This window comes from Grus americana, chromosome 11, assembly GCF_028858705.1.
Source record: "Grus americana isolate bGruAme1 chromosome 11, bGruAme1.mat, whole genome shotgun sequence".
Taxonomy (NCBI): Eukaryota; Metazoa; Chordata; class Aves; order Gruiformes; family Gruidae; genus Grus; species Grus americana.
In genome coordinates this window covers 670,387-690,718 of record NC_072862.1, presented here as the reverse complement: position 1 = coordinate 690,718, position 20,332 = coordinate 670,387, and the positions used below count along the sequence as shown (strand labels likewise).

The 20,332-nt window shown below is 42.0% G+C and overlaps 2 protein-coding genes across 3 annotated transcripts; both read right to left on the bottom strand.

Moving 5' to 3' along the window:
- Positions 1 to 7,700: 7,700 nt before the first annotated feature.
- GHRL (ghrelin and obestatin prepropeptide) lies at positions 7,701 to 10,800 on the bottom strand. 2 transcript variants are annotated; one of them, XM_054838303.1, is made up of 5 exons: positions 10,555 to 10,800; positions 10,125 to 10,261; positions 9,513 to 9,626; positions 8,940 to 9,048; positions 7,701 to 8,095 (listed from the first exon to the last, which is right to left on the bottom strand). In XM_054838303.1, the coding sequence occupies exons 2-5, from the start codon at positions 10,230 to 10,232 to the stop codon at positions 8,076 to 8,078; spliced, it is 351 nt and encodes a 116-aa protein (XP_054694278.1). In that variant the 5' UTR covers positions 10,233 to 10,261; positions 10,555 to 10,800; the 3' UTR covers positions 7,701 to 8,075. The 2 variants fall into 2 exon arrangements, with proteins under 2 accessions (XP_054694278.1, XP_054694277.1); XM_054838302.1 differs by having other exon boundaries at positions 10,125 to 10,800.
- Positions 10,801 to 13,076: 2,276 nt separating this feature from the next.
- SEC13 (SEC13 homolog, nuclear pore and COPII coat complex component) lies at positions 13,077 to 19,922 on the bottom strand. Its single transcript, XM_054837771.1, has 9 exons — positions 19,788 to 19,922; positions 19,364 to 19,408; positions 18,472 to 18,587; positions 17,866 to 18,017; positions 16,951 to 17,084; positions 15,986 to 16,119; positions 15,329 to 15,449; positions 14,365 to 14,511; positions 13,077 to 13,929 (listed from the first exon to the last, which is right to left on the bottom strand). The coding sequence occupies exons 1-9, from the start codon at positions 19,788 to 19,790 to the stop codon at positions 13,819 to 13,821; spliced, it is 963 nt and encodes a 320-aa protein (XP_054693746.1). The 5' UTR covers positions 19,791 to 19,922; the 3' UTR covers positions 13,077 to 13,818.
- Positions 19,923 to 20,332: the final 410 nt, after the last annotated feature.

Genomic DNA, 20,332 nt, shown 5'->3' with positions numbered 1-20,332 from the left:
AATAATTACAAGGATTACTGAGATCCAACTGACATTTATCATCATTTAGATGCACAGTCTATAGTATCCTTTATCCTTAAGGCATTGTAGCTCTTTTTGTCAAAAATGAAGGACAACTCTGCTTTTTTTTATCCATGAACACTAAAATAAGGGCACAGAATATAAATTAAAAAAAATGTATAGTTGTGCTAGAACTATAGAAATGTGCAAGTAAAACTGATGTGGAGATTAGCACCTCCCAAAGATGCTGTTAAAACCTAGAGGCTGAACATCATCCTATATTGTGATTAGTGGTAAGAATTACCAATTCATTCACAGAGTATTCTGATTTTTCTTGTATGTTTAATAATGTGAATAATTACAGACGCGAAAGCATGATGTCTACTAGTAAAACTAAGAAGGTGTTTAAATATGCAGAGTGTGAAGAAAGCTGCATTACACAGTTTTCAAGGTTACTAAATGCTGTGTAACAAACTAGCAAATTTTTCAGCAACCAGTGACTGCATCTTAGGTATGCTTTGTACTAGAACATTTTTGTATCTAAAAAAGAAATGTCCATGCTATAAAATATACAGCTTCCAACATGCGCTAGGGTGGTTTGTTTGGTTTTTGTTTTCAGGCAACAGTGAAATAGATGCATTTCCTAACATTTGATGAATTGTATTTCCTGGTGCTATTTCTTACACAGTTGCTGCTGTTTATTAAAGTAAATGGTAAATTCCCTAAATTGAAAGACTGGCTTACACCTTCACGCGTTCCAGCAAAGTGAGTGCGCAAGGACAACCCAGCCACACGTGACATTGACCTGGACACATTATTCTTAAGTAGAATCTCTTTGAGTTTACAACTTGAACCAGCAGTTGACAAATACAAATAAGTATTTCAAGACATGATTCCTACAGGAGAAGATTATCAGAGAAAACAACCACAGTGTTATCTATGCAAAGCTGTTGACTCTTCAGACAAGGTACTCACAGCGTACTTCTCATGTATTCACCCCGTGGGGAATAACCCTAATCCAGTGGTGCAGGAGAGGCTCATCGGAGTGGAGAAAGGAGCCAGTGAGCCCAACAGAAAACCAGTGTTTGCACTTGTGGGAGGGTTTGTTGCACAAGCCGGGAAAGGCGAAAAGCAAGTAGAAGAGAAAATGGCCCGACTGCATAGCCAATGACAATTCTCATCGATGACATGCTCACCTCCATGCACCAGCTCGCTTACAATCAAATGTGTATTTCGTGTTTTGTGTGCTTATCTGCACACCGCCCTTGCCCAAACTGATGCCTTTCAGCTGCGGTAACATACAGTACAATCCATGTGGCTTTTGCAGCATTCCCAAGTGATACAAATATCTTTTCTTCTCTCCTTACGTCCTCTAATTAATAAAGCCTGTCCTGCTGAGAAAAGGCTTGGTACAAAAGCCCACAGGAGAGCCCAGGCCGCTCCTCAAGCGCCTTCTGTGCGCTCCCGCCCCACGACAGAGGCTGCGGGCCGGGCCGGGCTCCTCAGAGGGCAGATCCCGCGGGCGTCCCAGGTCCCGCAGCGTTCTCCTGCCCGTCCTGTTACCTCCAGCCCTTTCCTGCAGAGCAGTCCGAATGCGGGGCAAACGAACCCGCTGCAGCCCCCCGGCGATCGCCGAGGCGGGGCTGAGGAGAGAGAAACGCCCTTCCCGCCCTTCCCGGGGTGCCCGGAACAGCCAATCGACACCAGCGGCGGCTGGGAGCCGTCCAATCGACGCCAGGGCTGGCCCCCAAAGTCCCGCCTTCGGGACTTCTATAGACCTCAGGCTGTCTTCTGAGGGGCCGCCTCCCCGCTCGCCCCTGAGGTGCTGCGGGTTGGGGTCAGTGCCGCCCCTCCACCCTCGAGCGGGAGCGGCTGCGGAGCTGCGGAGCTGCGGGAGCTGGGCCGGCGGTGTGAGGGGCGCAAGGGGCCTGGCCGGGCGCAGGGCTCCCCGCCCAAGCATCGCCGGCTGCCCGGAGGCGGCCGCCGCAGCCAGCCCCGGTACTGCCTGTGCAGCCGGCCCGGAGAGCCGGGGCTGGAGGGGCACCCTGGGGCTGCTCGGGGGGTCCGTGGGGCGGGAGGCCCAGCCTCGCGCAGGGGCTGCGCGGCGCCATGCGTGGGGTGTCCCTCGGCCTCCGCGCGGGTGGCCGGCCCGAAGGGCTTCTTCCAGGAGCAGACCCAGGGTTTCGGGATGAGAGAGCCAGTTGCTTTAAAAGGCAAATGTTCTTGGTGGCTGGAAGAGCCAGAGTGTAGGAGGTGAGTGCAGGAATCCTACTGCTACAGCAGCGTTAGTAAAAGCACCTGATTTCCCCCCCCCCCCCAGGCTTGGGTTGGCATAGAGTGACAGGTTTGTCCTGTAACAATATGCTGTTTATCAGCTGTGCTGTAATGTAGTGGTCTGAAGTGGGACATCTGCAGAAAGCAAATGAAAGTTGTTTGTGTCCTGGAAGTTCTAAACTTGTGGCTGTTGTGTTTCTAGTATTTCCTATGGAGTACTGGCAAGTGTTGGTTTTAAAAGTAACTTGCGAAGTGTGGGAATGGGTTCATGCCTTTTTTTATTCCCTTGTGATGAATAAAGCTGACTCTGATGCTGCTTACCTTCTCCCTGGGAACCGCTAAGCCCAAAGGGAGAGTTGTGGTCAGATTGGCTGGCCTGACATCCTCATGCCAACAGCAAACAATGCGTATGCTTTAGATTTTTGTCTGTAACTGAAACTTTTTGCTAAATCCTATCAATTAATGGTTACCTGTGTCTAAAAGCACAAAGATTTAATCATAGTCTTTAAATATATATGTATATAATTATGTAGTGCCATTGTTTGCCATCATTCAGTCCCACAGAACTTCTGTTATTGGTGACATCTTGTAGTCTTGAGTTCTGTTATTGAAACAAGCCTGTAGATGCATGTGTGAATGAAAATTTCAGGTTTCAGACATAATTTCCTTTTTTTCCAGTTAATAACTCCTGGAGAGCAATCGAATGTCATTTGTTCACTTTAAAGATTTTGAGTGCTGTTCCTGTCACTCCTATTTTTAGTTATGAAGCAATGTTTCTTTGTGGAAGTCTTTCAAATCTTCACTTCCCGTTCTTGTAACAAACTGCAAGAATGAACATAACGGATTGAGAAAGTACTTTGCTTGTAACTATAAAGCTGATGTAAAAATCCTTTATTGGAGCAGAGCTACTTTTTTTTTTTCTTTTTGCTTAGCTTACTGTAGTTGGTTGTTTTCTATAGACCCTCAGGCTTTCTAAAAGACAGATTTTTATCTTAACAAGTGAGGCCATGAAACCGTAACATTCATTGAGTTTGTGTTTTGTGTTGGCCAAAACCAATTGTATTCTCTTTAACTATTTACCCTTTTTAAATCTGTATAATTCTATAATGTTGTCTGAACCTTGCTTAGTATCCTGAGATGTCTGGTCACTTAATACTTCCATTCAGGTAGACAAATGCTGATACGTTTTATTGTAAACATAAGTGTGATGAGAGCAAAACTCTAGGGAATCAGCCTGCTCCATTTCCAGTTATCGTACTGGCAAGATGCAATTTTATAGCACCTTCCCCTTTCTTGGGAGGGGGAGAAGTTCTCATCCTTTAGGTTGTTCTTCTCCCCTAACTCACATACTATCTGTTTAGTTGTTAAAAACTGCTTAAACATGTTACTGAAAATAGACTATTTTGTTTATTGTCTAGCTTGAAAATAAACCTGAGTGTGATGAGGTAAATATCGTGCAAAGAACAGAAAATAAACGTGACTTGAGAGAACAACAGGCTGGAGATCTCAGGAAGAAGAAATCAAAGCATCAGTGATCCAGTGTAATATGCCTTACGGCACTCCAGAGTGTGTTCAGGTGGGAGGGGACAGCTCCGAAAGGAGGTATCTCCGCCAGGTGAAGTTCAGGCTGATAGTCTGCAGTCTGGAAGAAGTCTCGTAAGCTTGGTTGCACCTCAAGAAGTGTCTGTGTCATTCCAAATTTTGAAGAAGGCCGACAATTGCAACTGTGTTCAGACAGAAAACAAAAGGAGGTGAACGAACCTGCGGCTGCCCAGTTGTTCTGAATCACTCTGAAGGACGCCCTGTGACTTGTCGAAGCGCAGTCACTGAAGAAGCCTCTCCAAAGCCTGCATTTGTAGATGAACAAAAGAAAAAAAGGGTGGTGAGTATGTCTTTGATGAATGTTTATGTTGAAACATTTATGGGACCTCAATGGTAGAATCTTTTTGAAAAATTTTAAATTAAGAGGATGAAATGTTTTTAGTCTGTTTCTTTCTTTAGGAGTTTCCTGGCTTTGTAAAGCCCAGTCTAGTGATGTACCATTACAGGGTGGGGGTGAGGCATTAGATCATTCTTTAGATTGAGAAACTATTACAATTGAAGTGACTAGATATTTCCACTTCCTTAATCTATAAAGAATTAAACAAAGTCATTATGAAATACTAGCTGCTTATTCTGAGGGACTCTTGATTGTTACTTATTTGTGATGTTACTATCCTATTTTTTTAATAGGAAGTGGGTTGTTTATAGCTTAATTAGTCACCTTATTTCACTTTCACAATTGAATAATCATCTCAAATTAGTGGAAGAAGACAACTTTTACTTTTCTTAAGGGCTTTGGAAAAGAAAAGTAATACTGCATCCTCTTCAATTTAGGGAGATGGACTCACTTTCAGCTGTAATCAATGGCAGCTGCATTTGCCTTTTCCTGATGTGATTTTTTTTTTAAATATATATATATTTTAATTCATTATATCAAATTATAGTAAGAACAAACCATAAAGAAATAAGCATATTCAGCTCCAGCATGAAAAAAAGCTTAATTGTGGGCACTTAAGTAATACTGGAATGGTGACTGATCCCATAATAGCTTCTGGTTAGGGAAGTCTGAGTGAATGACTTGGGACTAACACAGAAGTGCACTCTTCCCTTTCCTCCTCCCTTGCTGCCCTCCCATCCAAATAATATTTAAGGACATAATCAAATATTTGTGTAACTTTGTGCATGGCTCCAGGTCATGTATGAGTGCTTTGTCATACTGTTACCAAGCGCATAAAGGAATATTGTTTTAGGGGTTGTTTTGCTCTTCAGCCCTGCCAGAGTCCATTCCTTTTGGTTGCTGAAATCTGAGGAGAAAGATGAGTTTGAAGTTCTTGACTTTATTAGGAACGTTATTACCAAGTGAATAGAAACTGGATCTGGGTTGGCAGAACAAAACCCATGCTTTTACTTTGGCTTTTGATTTGGGTTTTTTGTTGTTACTGTTAAATGATTTCTTGCATCATGGCTAGGTCACATTCTTGACATTCATTGTAGACAGTATTTGGGTTAGGACAACCAGTTGTAGTGAATACCCCGGTAATTACCCAGCTTCTGTTACATGCTTTTTACCTCGATGTCTTTGCTCAGAAATAAGATAACAAGAATGCCAGTTTTGAAATTATATGTATGGTGTCAGAGGGTAGAGATCTAGCTTATTTTTTCAAATAGATTGCATAGTTGTTTTGGAAAAATCCTAGAGCAGATGTTGTAGGAGTAACATAGGTTATTTTATTTTTCGGTATCAGAGCAAATTATACCACATGAACAGTATAATCAGTGAGAGCTGATATTGCCCCCCCTTTTTAAAAAAAAACAAAACAAAACAACCCACCCTCATGTCAATCTGGGCAAAAAAAATTTTAGGAATTTTTCAGTGATTGATGCTAGTTTAGTTCACTGATGCCAACCCAAATATCTGTGGGCCAGCTAATTCTGATAATTATGCAGTTTACTGTTCTTGAAAGTGTTTTATTGAAATCTTGGTTATTTTTCCCCCTTTGGTTTGCAACTCAAATGGAAGGAGATGCTAGAGCAAATCAAACTTGGTATAAAGTCTCCTGAATAGTTGGCACTTAAAGTTTTGCATTGAAAATGGCATGTATTCCATGATGCACACATACTTTTAAGGGAAGTGTAGAGATGGACAAATAATTACACACCAGAAATACTGAACTAAATCACTTCTGCCTCAGTATGCAAGGATCCTTTAATATATCAGACACTTTAAACTGTTGAAATCGGGAATCAGGTGCTAATTGCCTTCTGTGGATGTGGTGATAGGACAAGAGGTGATGGTTTTAAACTAAAAGAGGGTAGGTTTACATTAGATAAAGGGAAGAATTTTTTTATAATGAGGGTGGTGAGACGCTGCAGCAGGTTGCCCAGAGAAGTTGTGGATGCAGTCAAGTTGTAACCGTGCTAGTCCAGTGCTTTGCTCTTCAGGCATTGCTTTCCTGGCAGCCACAGTCTCATAGCACCGTTCCAGGAGCACTTCTGTGGAATTCACTGCGTTGCTTACCTATTCTTCTGCCTCCAAAGCAAGAGAGACTGTACAAAAAAATCTCTCTGAGCAGAATACTTGGAAGAAAATAGGGAGTATCGTTTTCTTCTAGCAGGGTAGAAAGCACCAGAGATCTGTTTTGCTCTTATGATCGTTGTGCGCTACTAGGTTATACTACCCTCTTGAGGCTGATGTTATATTTGCAAAGGAGAAAATAGTGCACACGTTTATAGGTCCAAAGTTTTTTCTCCAGATCACCAGGAAACGGTTGGGTTTTTTTGTGTTGTTTGTTTTGGGGTTTTTTTAAGACAGCCTTAGAATGTTCTGCTCAGTAAGCTGGATAAGCAACACAGGATAATAGCTTGTGCCTCAATTTTTGTTCAATTTTTGTAGGTTAGCTCAGCCATATTTTTTCTTCTCAGTGAGTAGACTGTATTGGGCGTAACTCTGTCAGAATTCTAGAAACGGCAATCCTAACTACAGTGCTTCTTATTTTAGGAAAGGATTTATGCAGTACCTCTGGCTGACAGTTTCCTTCCTGTACTGTTTGGCAGCTTATTGGCTGACTGTGTCCATGGAATATGCTTGGAAAACATTAAATATAAAAATAACACAAGCAGTAGATCTGTTGTGGAAGTGATGATTAGAGTTCAGGGTAATAAATATGACTTCAGTGCTCTTTCTGACTCTTCCCTTTCAAAACTTCTGCAAGTTCCAAAAAGGATGTGTCTGCATCCTTACCCTGGGCTAGTCTTCTAAGAACTGTTTACTTGTCTTTTTTAATCAGGTTCCCCTTCACTTTCTCTCTTGCCCTCTGGTGGAGTATAGAACAAGACTGTGCTAGTGGCATCAAAGGTGATTCATTTAGGTGATTAATTCTGTGACAGGAAAAGAGACCTTGTCTAATAAAAATGTAGTATTTACGTTGATTGCATTAGGCTGTTAAAGAGTACTTTATAGTCTTCAGGAGGAAATTCTGAAAAAATGTTCATGGATTATCAGATGTCTGTGTGGGCTGAAGTACAGAAAAGAATGTGTACTGTATTGGAGCATACTGGTTTATGCATTTGAAGGCATGAAAAATTACCATGTACTTCTGACGTATGCACCAGTATGGATATGGTTCTGAATCCAAGCAAGTTAAAAAAAGAAAATTAGTTTTCCAGTTTTGGTTTGTTTTGTTGGGTTTTTTTTAACTGGAAGAGATATTAGATGGCTTCCTTGATAAGATCCATATTAACAAATCCCTTGGCAATTAAGCTAATTTGGCAACTGAAAGTTGGGTCCTTGTCCATCTAGTTTGTGTAGTTTATTACATGAACTATCTAGTTTGAGCTACTCTTAAGCAAACAAACAAAAAACAACCCCACAAGTAATTGCAGTTTCAGCATAAGCTTTATTTTCTATTATATATGTGTACAGAAGTATAAGAAGACGTTTCCACCAGTTTTAGGGAGGATTCATATAGCCTTTAAACATGTCATTTAGAATAATCACTATATTTACTAAGGAAAAGAGAATAAATAAGAAAATAAGCCTGCGTGTCAGCCTGTGATTAACCTTGCTCTTTCTTTTTTTTGGCTCTAGGTCTTGTATTCTTCCTTAAAAGATAATCCGTTCCAAAGTCTGTCAGGGCAAACTGTTCAGGTTCACATACTTCCTTCTTCTTTAGAGTTGTGAAATTAGTAATAATTTCATTTTAAAGTAAAATTTAAAACAAAACAGGCCATCTAGTGCTGTATTTGTCCTTCATCTTGCCTCAGTTTCTCATCTGAGTTTCTAAAAAGGCAAAAGATAAAGATTATTTTGATAGTCTTAATATTTTTCTGAAAATCCTGTTTCAATAATCTAAAAGTTCTACAAGTGCTGAACCAAAGGCAGAAGATAAGGTGGCTTTCACATAGTTACAGTCTATAAGGGCATATCATATATGCATAAGACTGTCTTATTTGTGTAATGGCCATATTTGTAGCCCTTCAGAAGGAATTCAGAGGAAAATGGAGAGAGGGGCTTGGGGGATACCTTAGGAGCCTAAAAGGCAGGGTGAAAGCGGAAGCATGAAGTAATTTGTAGTTAGAATGTGTAACGCAGATATTAAGACTGACATAAATTAAAACAGAAGATTCATAAAGATGAGCTTAACATGGGTGAGTGCAAATGAAGTATGACAAGCTGTAAAGGTAAAAACCAGGCAGCTTGTGATGGGAGTTGGTTATTAGAACTTTAGTTATCAGTGCATCTGCTAGAACTGTCTTGGTTACAATAATGTTTTTAATACTTTTCACCATGAAAATTGTTAAGGTCTTTGCTGAGAAAATAAGGAACTGCTGGGATTTGAGGGCAAAGGGGGGAAAAAAAGATTGGTAGTGTAAGGAAAGGAAGCCTTCCCCTTCTGCCTAATACACTTCAATGTGATTCTTCAAAGTTCAGCTAGCAGTTTCCAAACATCAGATACTTAGTGGTTCTCTTAGTGGTAACTTAGTCCCAATCACTTCTGAAATCCTGCTCTGAATGTCTTACATGACAAATTAGATGACAAAAGTTGTTTGGTTTGTGGTGTTGGTGGTTTTGTTTGGTGTTTTTTTTTTTTAAAGGTCTGCTTTTATGACTTGGCTGGCATTACCTTTAGCAGTCTCCTCAAGCATGTCCCCTAGCATCTTCTCCAGCGCTTGTCCATATTCTTGATACTCTTCTTCTGTTATCTTGACACCGATTTCAAAAGGAACATTGAACTATAAAAACATTAAAAGACAGAGTTTAACAGACAAGTTCTGGACAAGGACACGGCAAGTTCATTTTATTCACAGGAATGATGATAAGCAAGAGGTATAAAAAGTTATTCCATCTATTTACTTATTAGTGCTGAGACATGTAATCAAAATCTCAGAAACAGTTACTGCAGACCAAACCACACAATAAACTGGAGGAAAGAAGACTTTACAGGAAACTCACATTAGTTTATGTTATTTCTGAAATGTAAGTGAATCCTAAATAGTAGACTGTGATCTGAATTACTGCAGCTAATTTTAAATCATTTCATACCATCAATGCTGGCAGTTTTCACTTGCCCTTTCCTATTTGCGTTTCCAGTTAAATATGATTGTAGTTTTAATTTGTACAGCCTCCTGTGACAGAAATCATGTAACCCAACCCCACCCCTTAAACTTGTATGTGAGCAAGAAGAATAAATACAAACCTTAATTTCAATACTGCTTCTGTCATCTTCTGCCCCTGCTTCATCTGTTTCCCAAAAACCTTCTGTGTCTCGACGATGTAATTGTGCTGTGGGGTTTTTTGGATACCTTTGTTGCTAGAAAGCAAGCAAAATAATATCTATATATTCTTTCCATAATCAAACTAGTCTGTAGTGGGGAAGTTAGAACCTGTCATTAACACAGATGCAGCAAATTAGCTGAAGGCATCATACACTTATGTATGTATGATATGTAGGTCCATAATAACTGTACTACTATTGCTGCATTCACTTCAATGGGTATTTGGTTTAAGGGGTCATTAAAGAACAAGCACCTTACAGTTAATTTCCAAAGAAGATGCTAACAGATTATTTAAATTAATGCTTTCTCTTCAATTGTTCTTTTTTTTTTTCAGATTATTAATTCTTAGTGAATGAGATTAGATATTTATTCTCATAGCATGAATACAATGCTACTGGTTTGTTACAGAAGTTCTCTGGAATAACTCCTTCCTCTTCTAGAAACTGTATCTTATACAAGCTGTAAAGAATATTGTTTTTAAGGACTTACAGAGGAGGATAATCTTGAGAAGGTATTTTCCTGCATTTTTTTACCTGTGTTTTTTTATATTCAGGGCTTAAAAAACTAGAGCCAGCCAGAGTAGTTTCTGTCCAGAGGATGCTGAAAAGAATAATTCCCAGCAGAGTACTTCTGAGAAACATGATTACCCTCCTGAGGCAGGGTGTCAAACCTGAAAACATAAGTTGAAAAATTAAACATATTTTACAACCTCTGCATTTAATTGAATCCAGATCCAGTGAAAATATTTCTCCTGACTTGAATGACCTGAAATTATTTCTAAAGATGGATGTATAAAGCACGCATGATTTCTATATGCTAAAGGTAAAAATATCCTGTCCAAAAGAGACTATTGCTTACTGCGTTTTCTTCTATAACTGACATACAGTAACCGGAACAGACAGGTTAGTGGAGAGGAATTAGACAAGAAAACTGGCAAAAGCTGAAAATGCTCTGAAACTTTACCTGGTTAGTTTCGTGGCTTCACCAAACCACTGCTTTCTGAAGCACTTTATATATTGAGTGGAATATTTGTTCTGTTCTACAATATTCCTGGAAATGCAATCTGATATGTATTTAAATTCCTTGGAAACTTGGCCTGCTAGTAAGATAACAAAATCAACAAAAAAGTGAAAACAATGCATAGATCTGTTGCTGTGCCTATTTTTATGTAGAATGAAATTGTGTAGGGAATGAAGTGAAAGTTTCCTTTTCCTGTGGCATTAACATTGTTTCTTTTAAAAATGAATTAATAACTGTAACATGAATTTTTCAAAAAGGAAAAGCCCCAAACCCTTTTTTTATGATCTGAGGTGGGGCAACAGAAATAGAGAAGTTGACCTGTAGTGACAGCCTTGTTTCTCGTTTTTGCCTTTAAGTGCATTTCTTCTCTCCTCCTGTATTCTTTCCCAGGTTCTGTTTTATCAGATTTTGTTGTCTTTTGCTGGAAGACTGAAACTGAAAATGATACCTAGGAAACTTGGTTTCCTTTACTCTAAAATTGGAATATTAACAAATCTTTAAAACTTCACTGAATATTAGTAGCAATGGCTGAGGGCCTAGAAAAATCCCATGAAGAGAAATTGGGATTTTTTTATTTTTATATTTTACTTGAGAAAGTGGGAGAAAAGAAGGAATGTATGATGAAGGATGACAAATTTGCAACTTCTGTTGCTTGTATTCTACTTTAACTTGAATGACATGGCTAATTTGTAGGATCCATTTTGTACTGCAGCCTTAGAAATTTCCAGCGGTAGGATTGAGGAAGGCATGGGGAAATGTGCAAAGATGGGAAGATGAGGAGGAATTTATATATAGTGGAGGGTGGCCCTGGAGGTTGGAACTAGATGATCTTTGAGGTCCCTTCCAACCCAAACCATTCTATGATTCTATGAATTTAGTTAAATCACATTTGTTGTTGGAGAAAAATGTAACATGGAGCTATTTATAACAATCTTAACTGTGCTCTGGCCAAGTAAGACTGTGTATCTTTAGCACATCTGTGGAGCTGGAAAACTAGTTTTATTTGGAGATGCAGTTCCATTTTGTTTTCTTCTGCAAACGTGATTTAAGAGCTTTCCTCTTCTGTGTCTCATGTGGTGGCTTTCTGGTTGATTATTTCAAATAATCAGACTGAGTGGCAATTTTAAGTTCTTCTGTGTGAAACTTAGGTTGAGCATGTTTGTTTTCTCTTTTTTTTCCCCAATCCTGACCCCAAGTATGAGGAGGAGATCCAAAACCATGAAGGTCCTTCTCAACAGCAACTGAAAAACTTTCACCTAATGCTTATATTTGCAATGAAAAAATTGGGTAACTCCTAAATAATCTTTTATCAATTGTAATTGTTGGAGATACTTTGATCATTATTTCAAACCCTTTTAATACATTTCAACTTAAGGATGATGGAATAGCAGGCTGAACTGGGCCTTGCTGTTAAGTAGGCTTGATTTCTTAAGTATAAAACTCATAAAATTCAAGGACGATTTTTAACATGGTGAATTGTGGAACCTAATACTCCCATGGGCAAAAACTTCTCTTGTGTACTTAAGAAGTTAGTGGCCTTTTTCCTTAGAATGCAATGTGGTAACACTAACTAAGAATGAGGTTTAATTTTTGAGCCTCTTTATTGGCGCTAATGTTCTTGATTTCAACCTTGTTTAGTTTCCACAGCAGTTAAAGCCAACCCAAAACCCTCTTGAATGACCACATACTCTGTATCAAAGAAGAACAAGGGAATATGGTACTGGGAATGAAAGACTGCCTGTTCAGCTTAGCCGTTATGATTATAGTCTTAGTAGAAATGGAAAACAGCTTGAAAGAAAATAATGCTTTATTGTATAACTTGAAATGGAACAGTTTGATTGTAATGCTAATTTCTAGATGAGCTGATTGCTTTTTTTGGGTAAGGCTACAGTGCCTTTGAACAAGAATGGGGATGTTGCATACTTCTGTTGGTATACAGAAAGATAATTCATGTATGTGTTTCTGTGAGAGCAACTAGGATGTTATTTGGCTAGTATAGATAACAATCATAAAATGAGGTTTGTTTTTCTAGAAGAGGGGATATATTATGTTGACTGTGCCAAAACAAAGAGCGTACTTAGGAACCACTACCTTGGAGAAGAAGGAAGGCTGTGAATTGTTCACTTGTGTTGCTTCAGTGCAACCAAAGAATAAAGGGAAAATGTGATCTTTTTTAGTTAAGTACTTTCCCTCTTGTAGGAGGGGAAGAGTGCTTCAGCTTTTAGTTGAAGGCATACTGAAACATGAGTTGTTCATGCACCTGAAATGCTATGGTACATAACAGTTAACTGAAGGCAAAACGTTTTCTTACACTACATACAGCATTAGGTGCTAGTGGAGTAATACCTTCCCAGCTATTACAAAGCACAGATGGGAGGACAATGTGACTGGCTTGACTGAAGGTAGACTGTAGACAGCCTTGACAAGGCCCCTGTGAAAAGATTATTAAATACAGCACACCAGGCTTTAACCAATAGGATTTTATTCTGTGGGTATCTCAACAAAAGAAACCTGAGGTACAGTACAGAAGTGTGGCTAAAAAAAAAAATAATCTTCAAATTATGGTTTGATTTATTGATGTTGGTTAAATGACCAAGTTTGAGATTATTGTAAAGCAGAAGACATATGCATTCCACTACTCCTTTTCAGCTTCAGGAAAGCACAGAGCCTTTCATACATCCAAGCCCATTATTTTCAGGAAGCTCTAAGCACCATTCACTACACCCAGAAGGGCTAGCTAGCACGCTGTCATCTAATGCCAAAAACTCCACCAGCCCTTCCCCTCACTTGAAATAAAGTGCTGGCCTTTGAAGGGACAGAGTATTTGTCCCCCTTGCACAAAGGAGTTCACACCTCACCCCTCTGATAGCCTCCTCCTATTCCTACTCAAGTGCTTGAAGTCCACAGCACATCCAATTAAATTTGATCCCTAAACCAGAAAAGCAGGGTATAATTTCTACAGCATCAAGGAGTAGTATAAGGCACAGTACTTTGCTATGTTCTTTACCTTAAATTTAAGGGAATGTCCTTTAAGGCTGATTACCAACATATTGTAGCCTCCTAGTAAGAGTTAGAGTGCTTATAAAATTGGATAATTGTTTCCCATGTTCATGTCCAGTTTAGATAAAATCAGTTCTCATCCGGTTCAAGAAACATTGCAAATCAGGTATAGTGATCACTTGCTGCTGCTGAACATTCACTCAGGCATCACTGCTCGTTCTGCTGCCCCTCTGTAACGGCAGACACCCCTCCTTGGCCCTTGTTGACATCGCTGATACACGCCCACAGTCCATCTACTGATTCCTTCCATAGTGTCACCTCAAAAACAGATCAGGAAGAAGTTTCAGCCTTAACACATTCTCAGTTTCCTATTTCCTTGCAACCATCACATCCCTAGTTTGGTGATAGTCTACAGTTACGGAAGTGTTGCAGCATTGTTCTAGTGATCCAGTTGCTGCATACTGAGTTATCACCCAGTGGTAAAGGAGACTATGTGAATTCTGTTAGTACCCTACAGAATAAAGTTAAACTGCATTTCCAATCTCCAGTAAGGACTAAGAATGCAGTGCAAGTAGTTTGCCAAAGGTTAGTGTCTTCCTCCCCTCTTGGTAAGTCAAAAGGAAAAAACTTCCACCACTGCAGCAAAGGAGAATCTACAACACCCTTAACTTAAACAGCAACAAGAGCCTGTCTCATGTCTGCTCTTCTGAAAATATGGCATGCAGGAGTAAGAGTCAAGGCAGCAGTACTCACTTTATTGTCTCCTCCAGACACTGCAAGAATATTTGCGGTAATGGACCAACTCACATGCCAGACAACATCATTGAACTTATGCAGCAACTTTGGTGACCACGAGTTTCCAGAGGCATCATCACATGTCCAGATAAACACTCTGCCATCCTACAAAAGCAAGGAGACCGAGGTGGTTAGACCACTAGTTGTAACAGAAAAAACCACCTTGATTGCACTTATGGCAGCACTTCCAAATCACAGCTCCAATGTGAACCCTAGATGTGTTTACCTGCGTCTTTGCTCAACACAGCAAAGGGGCTATTTTCTTACTATAGCTAAAAGCAAGACAGGAGTACAGCGCTCTGATGAGAAAAACTGCACAGAAAAGATGACTTGCAAACACCAGAGAAAAGCCTCCCAAAATAGATAGATATCAGCTAGATTTTTTTTCCCCAGAATGAGATTTTGCTTTCCAGTCACATGACAGCAAGTTAGCAGCTTACCAAGTAGTCTTCTTGCTATTAAAAAAAAGGCATTTACAGAATTATTAGCAGCAAGGACACTACAGTGAATATGAAGGTTGAGGACATCAGAGCTGATTAAGAATGCCAGTTATTAGAAAATGTATTTTTAGCTGAAAGTTCAGTGAATTTGATCCAGAGACACTAAAATATAACATTAGTTTGAAGGTCTTCCTCGTAGTGAGACCATGCTGCTCATGATTTTCAAAATAAAAGATAGTCTTTGGTACAGAACCACGCACGCACAAACTTTTGTCCAGAAATGCTTCCACTGGGCTTACAAGTTTGGGAGAAACAGAAATCAAAGGCTCATATACCCAGACCCAGATATAGCAAAGGATTGCCCAGAAGGCCTGTTACAGCAGTTCTATCCTTACTACTCCTTTACTAGAGAAAAGGGGAAGGAAGTAAATGGAAGTGAGGGCATTGAGAGCCTGCCTCCGTCACTCCAACAGAAGACTCACCTGTGAGCAGCTAGCAATGGTACTTGTTGGCAAACCTATGGACGGAGCCCAGGCTACATCTCGAACCCAGTCACTGTGAGCCTCCAGCTTCTGCTCTTCTTTCCACTGACCATCTTCTTCCCTGAAAACACGGTTATACAGTCAGAAGGGTGGCAGCAGTAGCCAGTCATATTTCACACCTGTTCTGGAAGGCTTTGTTTTTGTAGTCTTGAGACTCCTGGCTTATCATACAAATAATATATATATATACACACACACACAAAGCATGAGTGTTCCCCACTCTTCTCCAAAAAGCTCTATGACTTAAACTGACAAAATCCTTTCCAGGGCACAGAAAGCAGCATAGGCGAAGAGTATTTGATCTTCAGTTACTGACAGAGATCTGCTGCTATCCAAGTGACAGAGGTAATCAAAGACAACTAGAAAGCCACTTTCCAAGATAAGATGAAGCAGGACTGACACAAATTGCTATAACCATGTGAGACATTGTAGGTCACTATGTTGTTTCTGTTTTTAAAGCACTTCTCTAAAACAATAATTCATAGATGAAAGCACAGAGGTACCAAAAATATTACTTGAGATACTAACCGGGACATTCAAAGACTATAAAGTCTATTAGGTTTTTTAAATTCTTAAGTCTGGCAACAGAGCACTTACTTCCAGATCTTGACAAGGTTGTCACAGCCACCAGATGCAAATCTTTTGATGTAGTTTGGTTTTTGACCAGATGGTTGTTCTATAAGGCTTCCTGGTACAACAGCAGGAGCCCAGCTAACTGCATTACATCCAATCTATTTAATGAAAAAATATCATTATTAAAAGTGGCTTACTTTAAATAAAGAAATAAAAAGCTGCCAAGGGGGCGAAGCACACCTAGCATGCTCACTATTGGGGTGGGGGGGAGGGGGAGAGGGCAGGAATAAGCCCATCTTAGGAAATTAGGGAGTCTGGCACAATGCTGGATGGATATCAGATGAATAAGAAATCCGGGTACAGCATAGTCTCAGGAGGGCACTTATTCAGAACACCTCAGGTAGCTAAGTAACCATTTTATGTGCAAATATCCGAGATGATACATAAACAGAGGGGATGGAGATATAAACTGAAAAGATGCAAGACACATGCAGTTGCTAAGATTTAGGAATGCAGGAGTACAAGGAACGTGTGGGTCCAGAGCCCAGTTGCCTATTACTGAGAGCCACTGCCATTAGCTTATCAAGTTCTGCTTAAGCAAAAATCCCCACTATTTTGGAAAAAACATGAGTCCTGCGGTTTTTCCAGCTTCAGTTTATTCACTGTCAGTTTGTACAGGTGTTCTTAGTACCAAAGCCATTTCCTACCAGGCAACTGCCAGCACTGTGCTTAAGGTGATGCTTAACAAACAAGTATTATCAGTGCTGTTTAGTAACCTTCACATCTTGTTTTCTACTTCATTTTAGTGACTAAAGTATACCTTCCCACTCTGGATTAATTTAAAACACATTATTCTTGATTCTGGAAAATGTTTCACATCATTTAATTGTATTTCTGTATTTATCTAGTCTACAAGTTCTTTGAGGCATCACCTTGGTGCTTATCTGTAGCTCCAAGAACTCTGTGCTGCTCCAAGGGAACAGACTTACCGTATGTGCATTGCTGATCTTTTTGACCTCCCACTGCCCGTCACCCGTGTAGCTCAATAACGAAATGGCCCCGTCAGAGCTCCCACAGGCCAGGATCAACCCATAGTCGTGTGGTGCCCAGCAGACAGAATTCACTGTGAAGGGTGAGACAGGCTGGATTACCACGCAGTGACTACCCAAAACTGAACAACCGATTCACTGACTAGTATTAGTGGAATAGTCACTAAAAGCAAGCAGCTTTGAAACCTACGAATAAGAAACTCAAGAATAAGAATCTCAGCATTCCTGAATTTCAGCAAAACTAGTCAATTAACATTGTTTAATGAATGACAGAAAACTGCCTTATCTTTGGCACCCTTTTAGAAGGGGCACACCAAGAAAGCACTCTTAAGGAGATCACAAAAACTGACTATCCCCTGCAACACCAAAGGCTATTGCTGACTCCAGAACAAAAGCTGAATGGCAGGCATAGTATTTAAAGTCTGGATTAGTAACAAAACAAGGCTGGAGACTTCTCAGATCTGCATGTAGGAGGGCCAATCATCTGAACAAAACGGTTTCCATTGTAAAACGAAATGCAGCATGCTAAAATCCACCTTTTTCCTTTCTTCCTGTAGTGGATACACTCAATGTTTTCCTCAAGAATTCAGGACCCTAACATCTTGTTTGTTTGTAACCTGATTTATGTGTAAAACAGCTCCTGTGCAAACATCCTCTGAATGAGGACAGGAGGTTATCCAGCAATACAACATTTCATAAGTGTTCTGTTTATGCCGAATAGACTTATGTCTCCCCATGAATGTATCCCTATCTTTTTGATAGGAGCTTTCTTCCATAACATGGATGGATTTATTCCAGCCTTTCTGAATCCCTTCACATACCCAGTCTCACTTCCCAGCTCCAGGCCCCACGTACCTGAGGAATCATGCCCTGTGTACTCATATGTCTTTTCCCAAGTGCCATTTTCTTCCTTCCAGATAATAACCTTCCTGTCATAGGAACAGGATGCCAGGATATTTCCGTACATAGGATGAGCCCAGGCAACCTGCCACACGGGACCTTCATGCCTGCAAGAAACAATGTTATTTGGAAAACCTGAGAGAAACCCACTCCAGTTGCAGCTGTTTCACAGCCACCTTTATTGTAAATTGGTGTTCTGTAAGCGATTGATGCAGCAATATAAAGAACATGAGTAATGCCAAGATGAAAACCAGCATACAGGACTGTCAGACAAAGCCACTGCCATCGAAAACAATTCCCAACATTTATCCTTATATTAGCAATTAAGATTGTGAGTTTACTTCTTGAAAGTTATAGGTGTCAACTATTCAATGAATGAAAAAGTCCCAGTGTTACTTCTAACTGTCCCCCCTTACAGCTCTGAAGAGTTGTTTAGCAACAACCAGCCATAGCAATTTTTACCTTGGAGGAATCTACCATCCATCTTCTGTTACCAAAGGGCAAAATGACAAAACATTAAAGATTTCCACAGATTAAAATCTGCTGTTTACGACACTTTACCCTCTCAGGTCTGCGATGAGGATTTGCCCTCCATTCCGAACATCGAATATTTTCACAGATCTGTCTGAAGAACAGGTGGCTAACCGAGTGCCATAGTAATCCATCTGAGCATCGTGCTGCAAGGCAATAGGAGAGCTGGTGTCAGCACGTGAGCGCCCTGCTTTGTTAACAAATCTTACTATGTTTTAAAAATAGCGGTAAGAGTTGTGAACAGATGACAGAGTTCCAGCATGACAGGTTAAAAGGGATAGTTCCTAACAACCCCAACAAGCCACATAAGTCATTTATTTCCCCAATTGTTGTTTTCGCTATCTATACAAGTGTTACACAGAAGTAGTCTAACTCAGCACAATAATGCACAGCGTTTTCAGGAGAGGGCAGGAATTAGTGCCACGGACTATGCAGCCTTGACCAGTTACGTATTTTTGTTTCTTAATACATGAAGTGGGTGTAAGAATGCTGATGTCTCTTATTCAGGTTTGAAACTTCATTATCTGACTGGGTTATTTTGAAGTTTTTCCTCCTACCCATATTTGTACATCTGCTCCCCAAAACATCCACATAAAGAACAATCAGTTTCATCTGCCAAAGTTCTGTACCATTTAGGATATGCATAGATATTGTTTCATAGAAACAAGCCTAGGCATGAAAATTAAAGTTTGAAATCATTTCCCCTTCCCCTGGTACCTAAGTCTTCCTGTCCACACAGTGTAAAACAGCACTATCAGAATTTCAGGCAGTATTCTCCATCTAATATCCCCTGCGCATCCCTTTACACAGGCATGTACATCGTACTCTTCGTCCTTCACGGGACGGTGCCACGAAGCGGTTCCGTTAAAGCTGGCGGGAGCGCAGCGGGGGGTTGTACAACAGCAGCCCCCAGCACACTTACTATCATGTCCTCGTGAGAGGTGTCCACGGTGTTAATTACCGAGACCTGCGGGGGGACAGGAGAGACAAGAACCAGTACACCGCACGCCAACGCGCGGCCCACGGCGGAGAACCCGCCCCTCGCTCCGCGGCCCCGGGACGGGCACGGGCCCCCGAGCTCGCAGGCCGCTCCGGCGGAGGACGCGCCTGGCCGGGGCTGCCATTAAGCAGCAGCCGGGCGCGTTACGCTTTGCGGCGCGGACTCCTCGGCCCGGGAGGCCGAACCCGGCTGCACTCGGGCCGGGCACCGGGAATGCCGCCGGTTCTGCCCCGTGCTGCCCCCGCCACCTCTCTCTCCCTCCCGCTCCGACGGGCGCCGCGGGCAGGGCGGCCCGGAGCCCCTCCAGCAGCCGCTCCCTTCCCTTCGCCCCCTGCCCCGGGCCTACCATGGCGGCGGCAGACCCCGCGGTGCTCCCGGGCGGCGACCGGCCCGGCCTGCTCCCCGGCCGCGCTCCTCAGACGTGGCACGGCGGTCCCACACCCAAATGGCCCCGCCGCGGCGCGCGCCCCGCCCGCCCGCGCGCCGAGGTTCCGCCCGCGCGCCGAGGTTCCGGGGGCGCTGGGGCGCTGCTCTTGCCGGTGTCTCCGCGCCCGCCCGCCCCGCGCTTTGTGCGCCGCGCAGCCCCGCCGCAGCCTGCGGGCAGGGAACGCGCAGACCGGCCCTCGTGGCCGTCCCGGCCCTTCCCTGCGTGGGGTCCCTAAGCCGCCCCGAGCGCCCGGGAGCTCCCGCAGTACAGGGACCCGGCATCTCCCCGCGGGGGCCAGGGCGAAGCGCGGGCGGCTGCCGTGCCGTGGAGCCGAGCCTCGTGCAGCGGGGAACGGCACCGGCCGAGCCCGCAGAAACGACCGGCCGCCGCCCGCAAGCCTCCGTGCTGCCGCCCGCCCCGCCGGCAGGGGCCGCCCCAGCCGCGCGCCGCCGCCCCGCTCCCGG

Excerpts from the sequence above, each read along its gene's own strand:
- GHRL (XM_054838302.1), bottom strand. The coding sequence starts at position 10,271 with ATGTTTTCAGGTTTGACACCCTGCCTCAGGAGGGTAATCATGTTTCTC. Across the intron at positions 9,049-9,512 it reads GAAGCAGTATTGAAATTAAG|TTCAATGTTCCTTTTGAAAT; the intron begins GTTTGTATTTAT and ends ATGTTTTTATAG. Across the intron at positions 8,096-8,939 it reads GCTTGAGGAGACTGCTAAAG|AAACTCAGATGAGAAACTGA; the intron begins GTAATGCCAGCC and ends TTGCCTTTTTAG.
- SEC13 (XM_054837771.1), bottom strand. Across the intron at positions 18,588-19,363 it reads CCTCTCACGAGGACATGATA|CACGATGCTCAGATGGATTA; the intron begins GTAAGTGTGCTG and ends ATTGCCTTGCAG. Across the intron at positions 15,450-15,985 it reads AACCTTGTCAAGATCTGGAA|GGAAGAAGATGGTCAGTGGA; the intron begins GTAAGTGCTCTG and ends CCGTGTTTTCAG.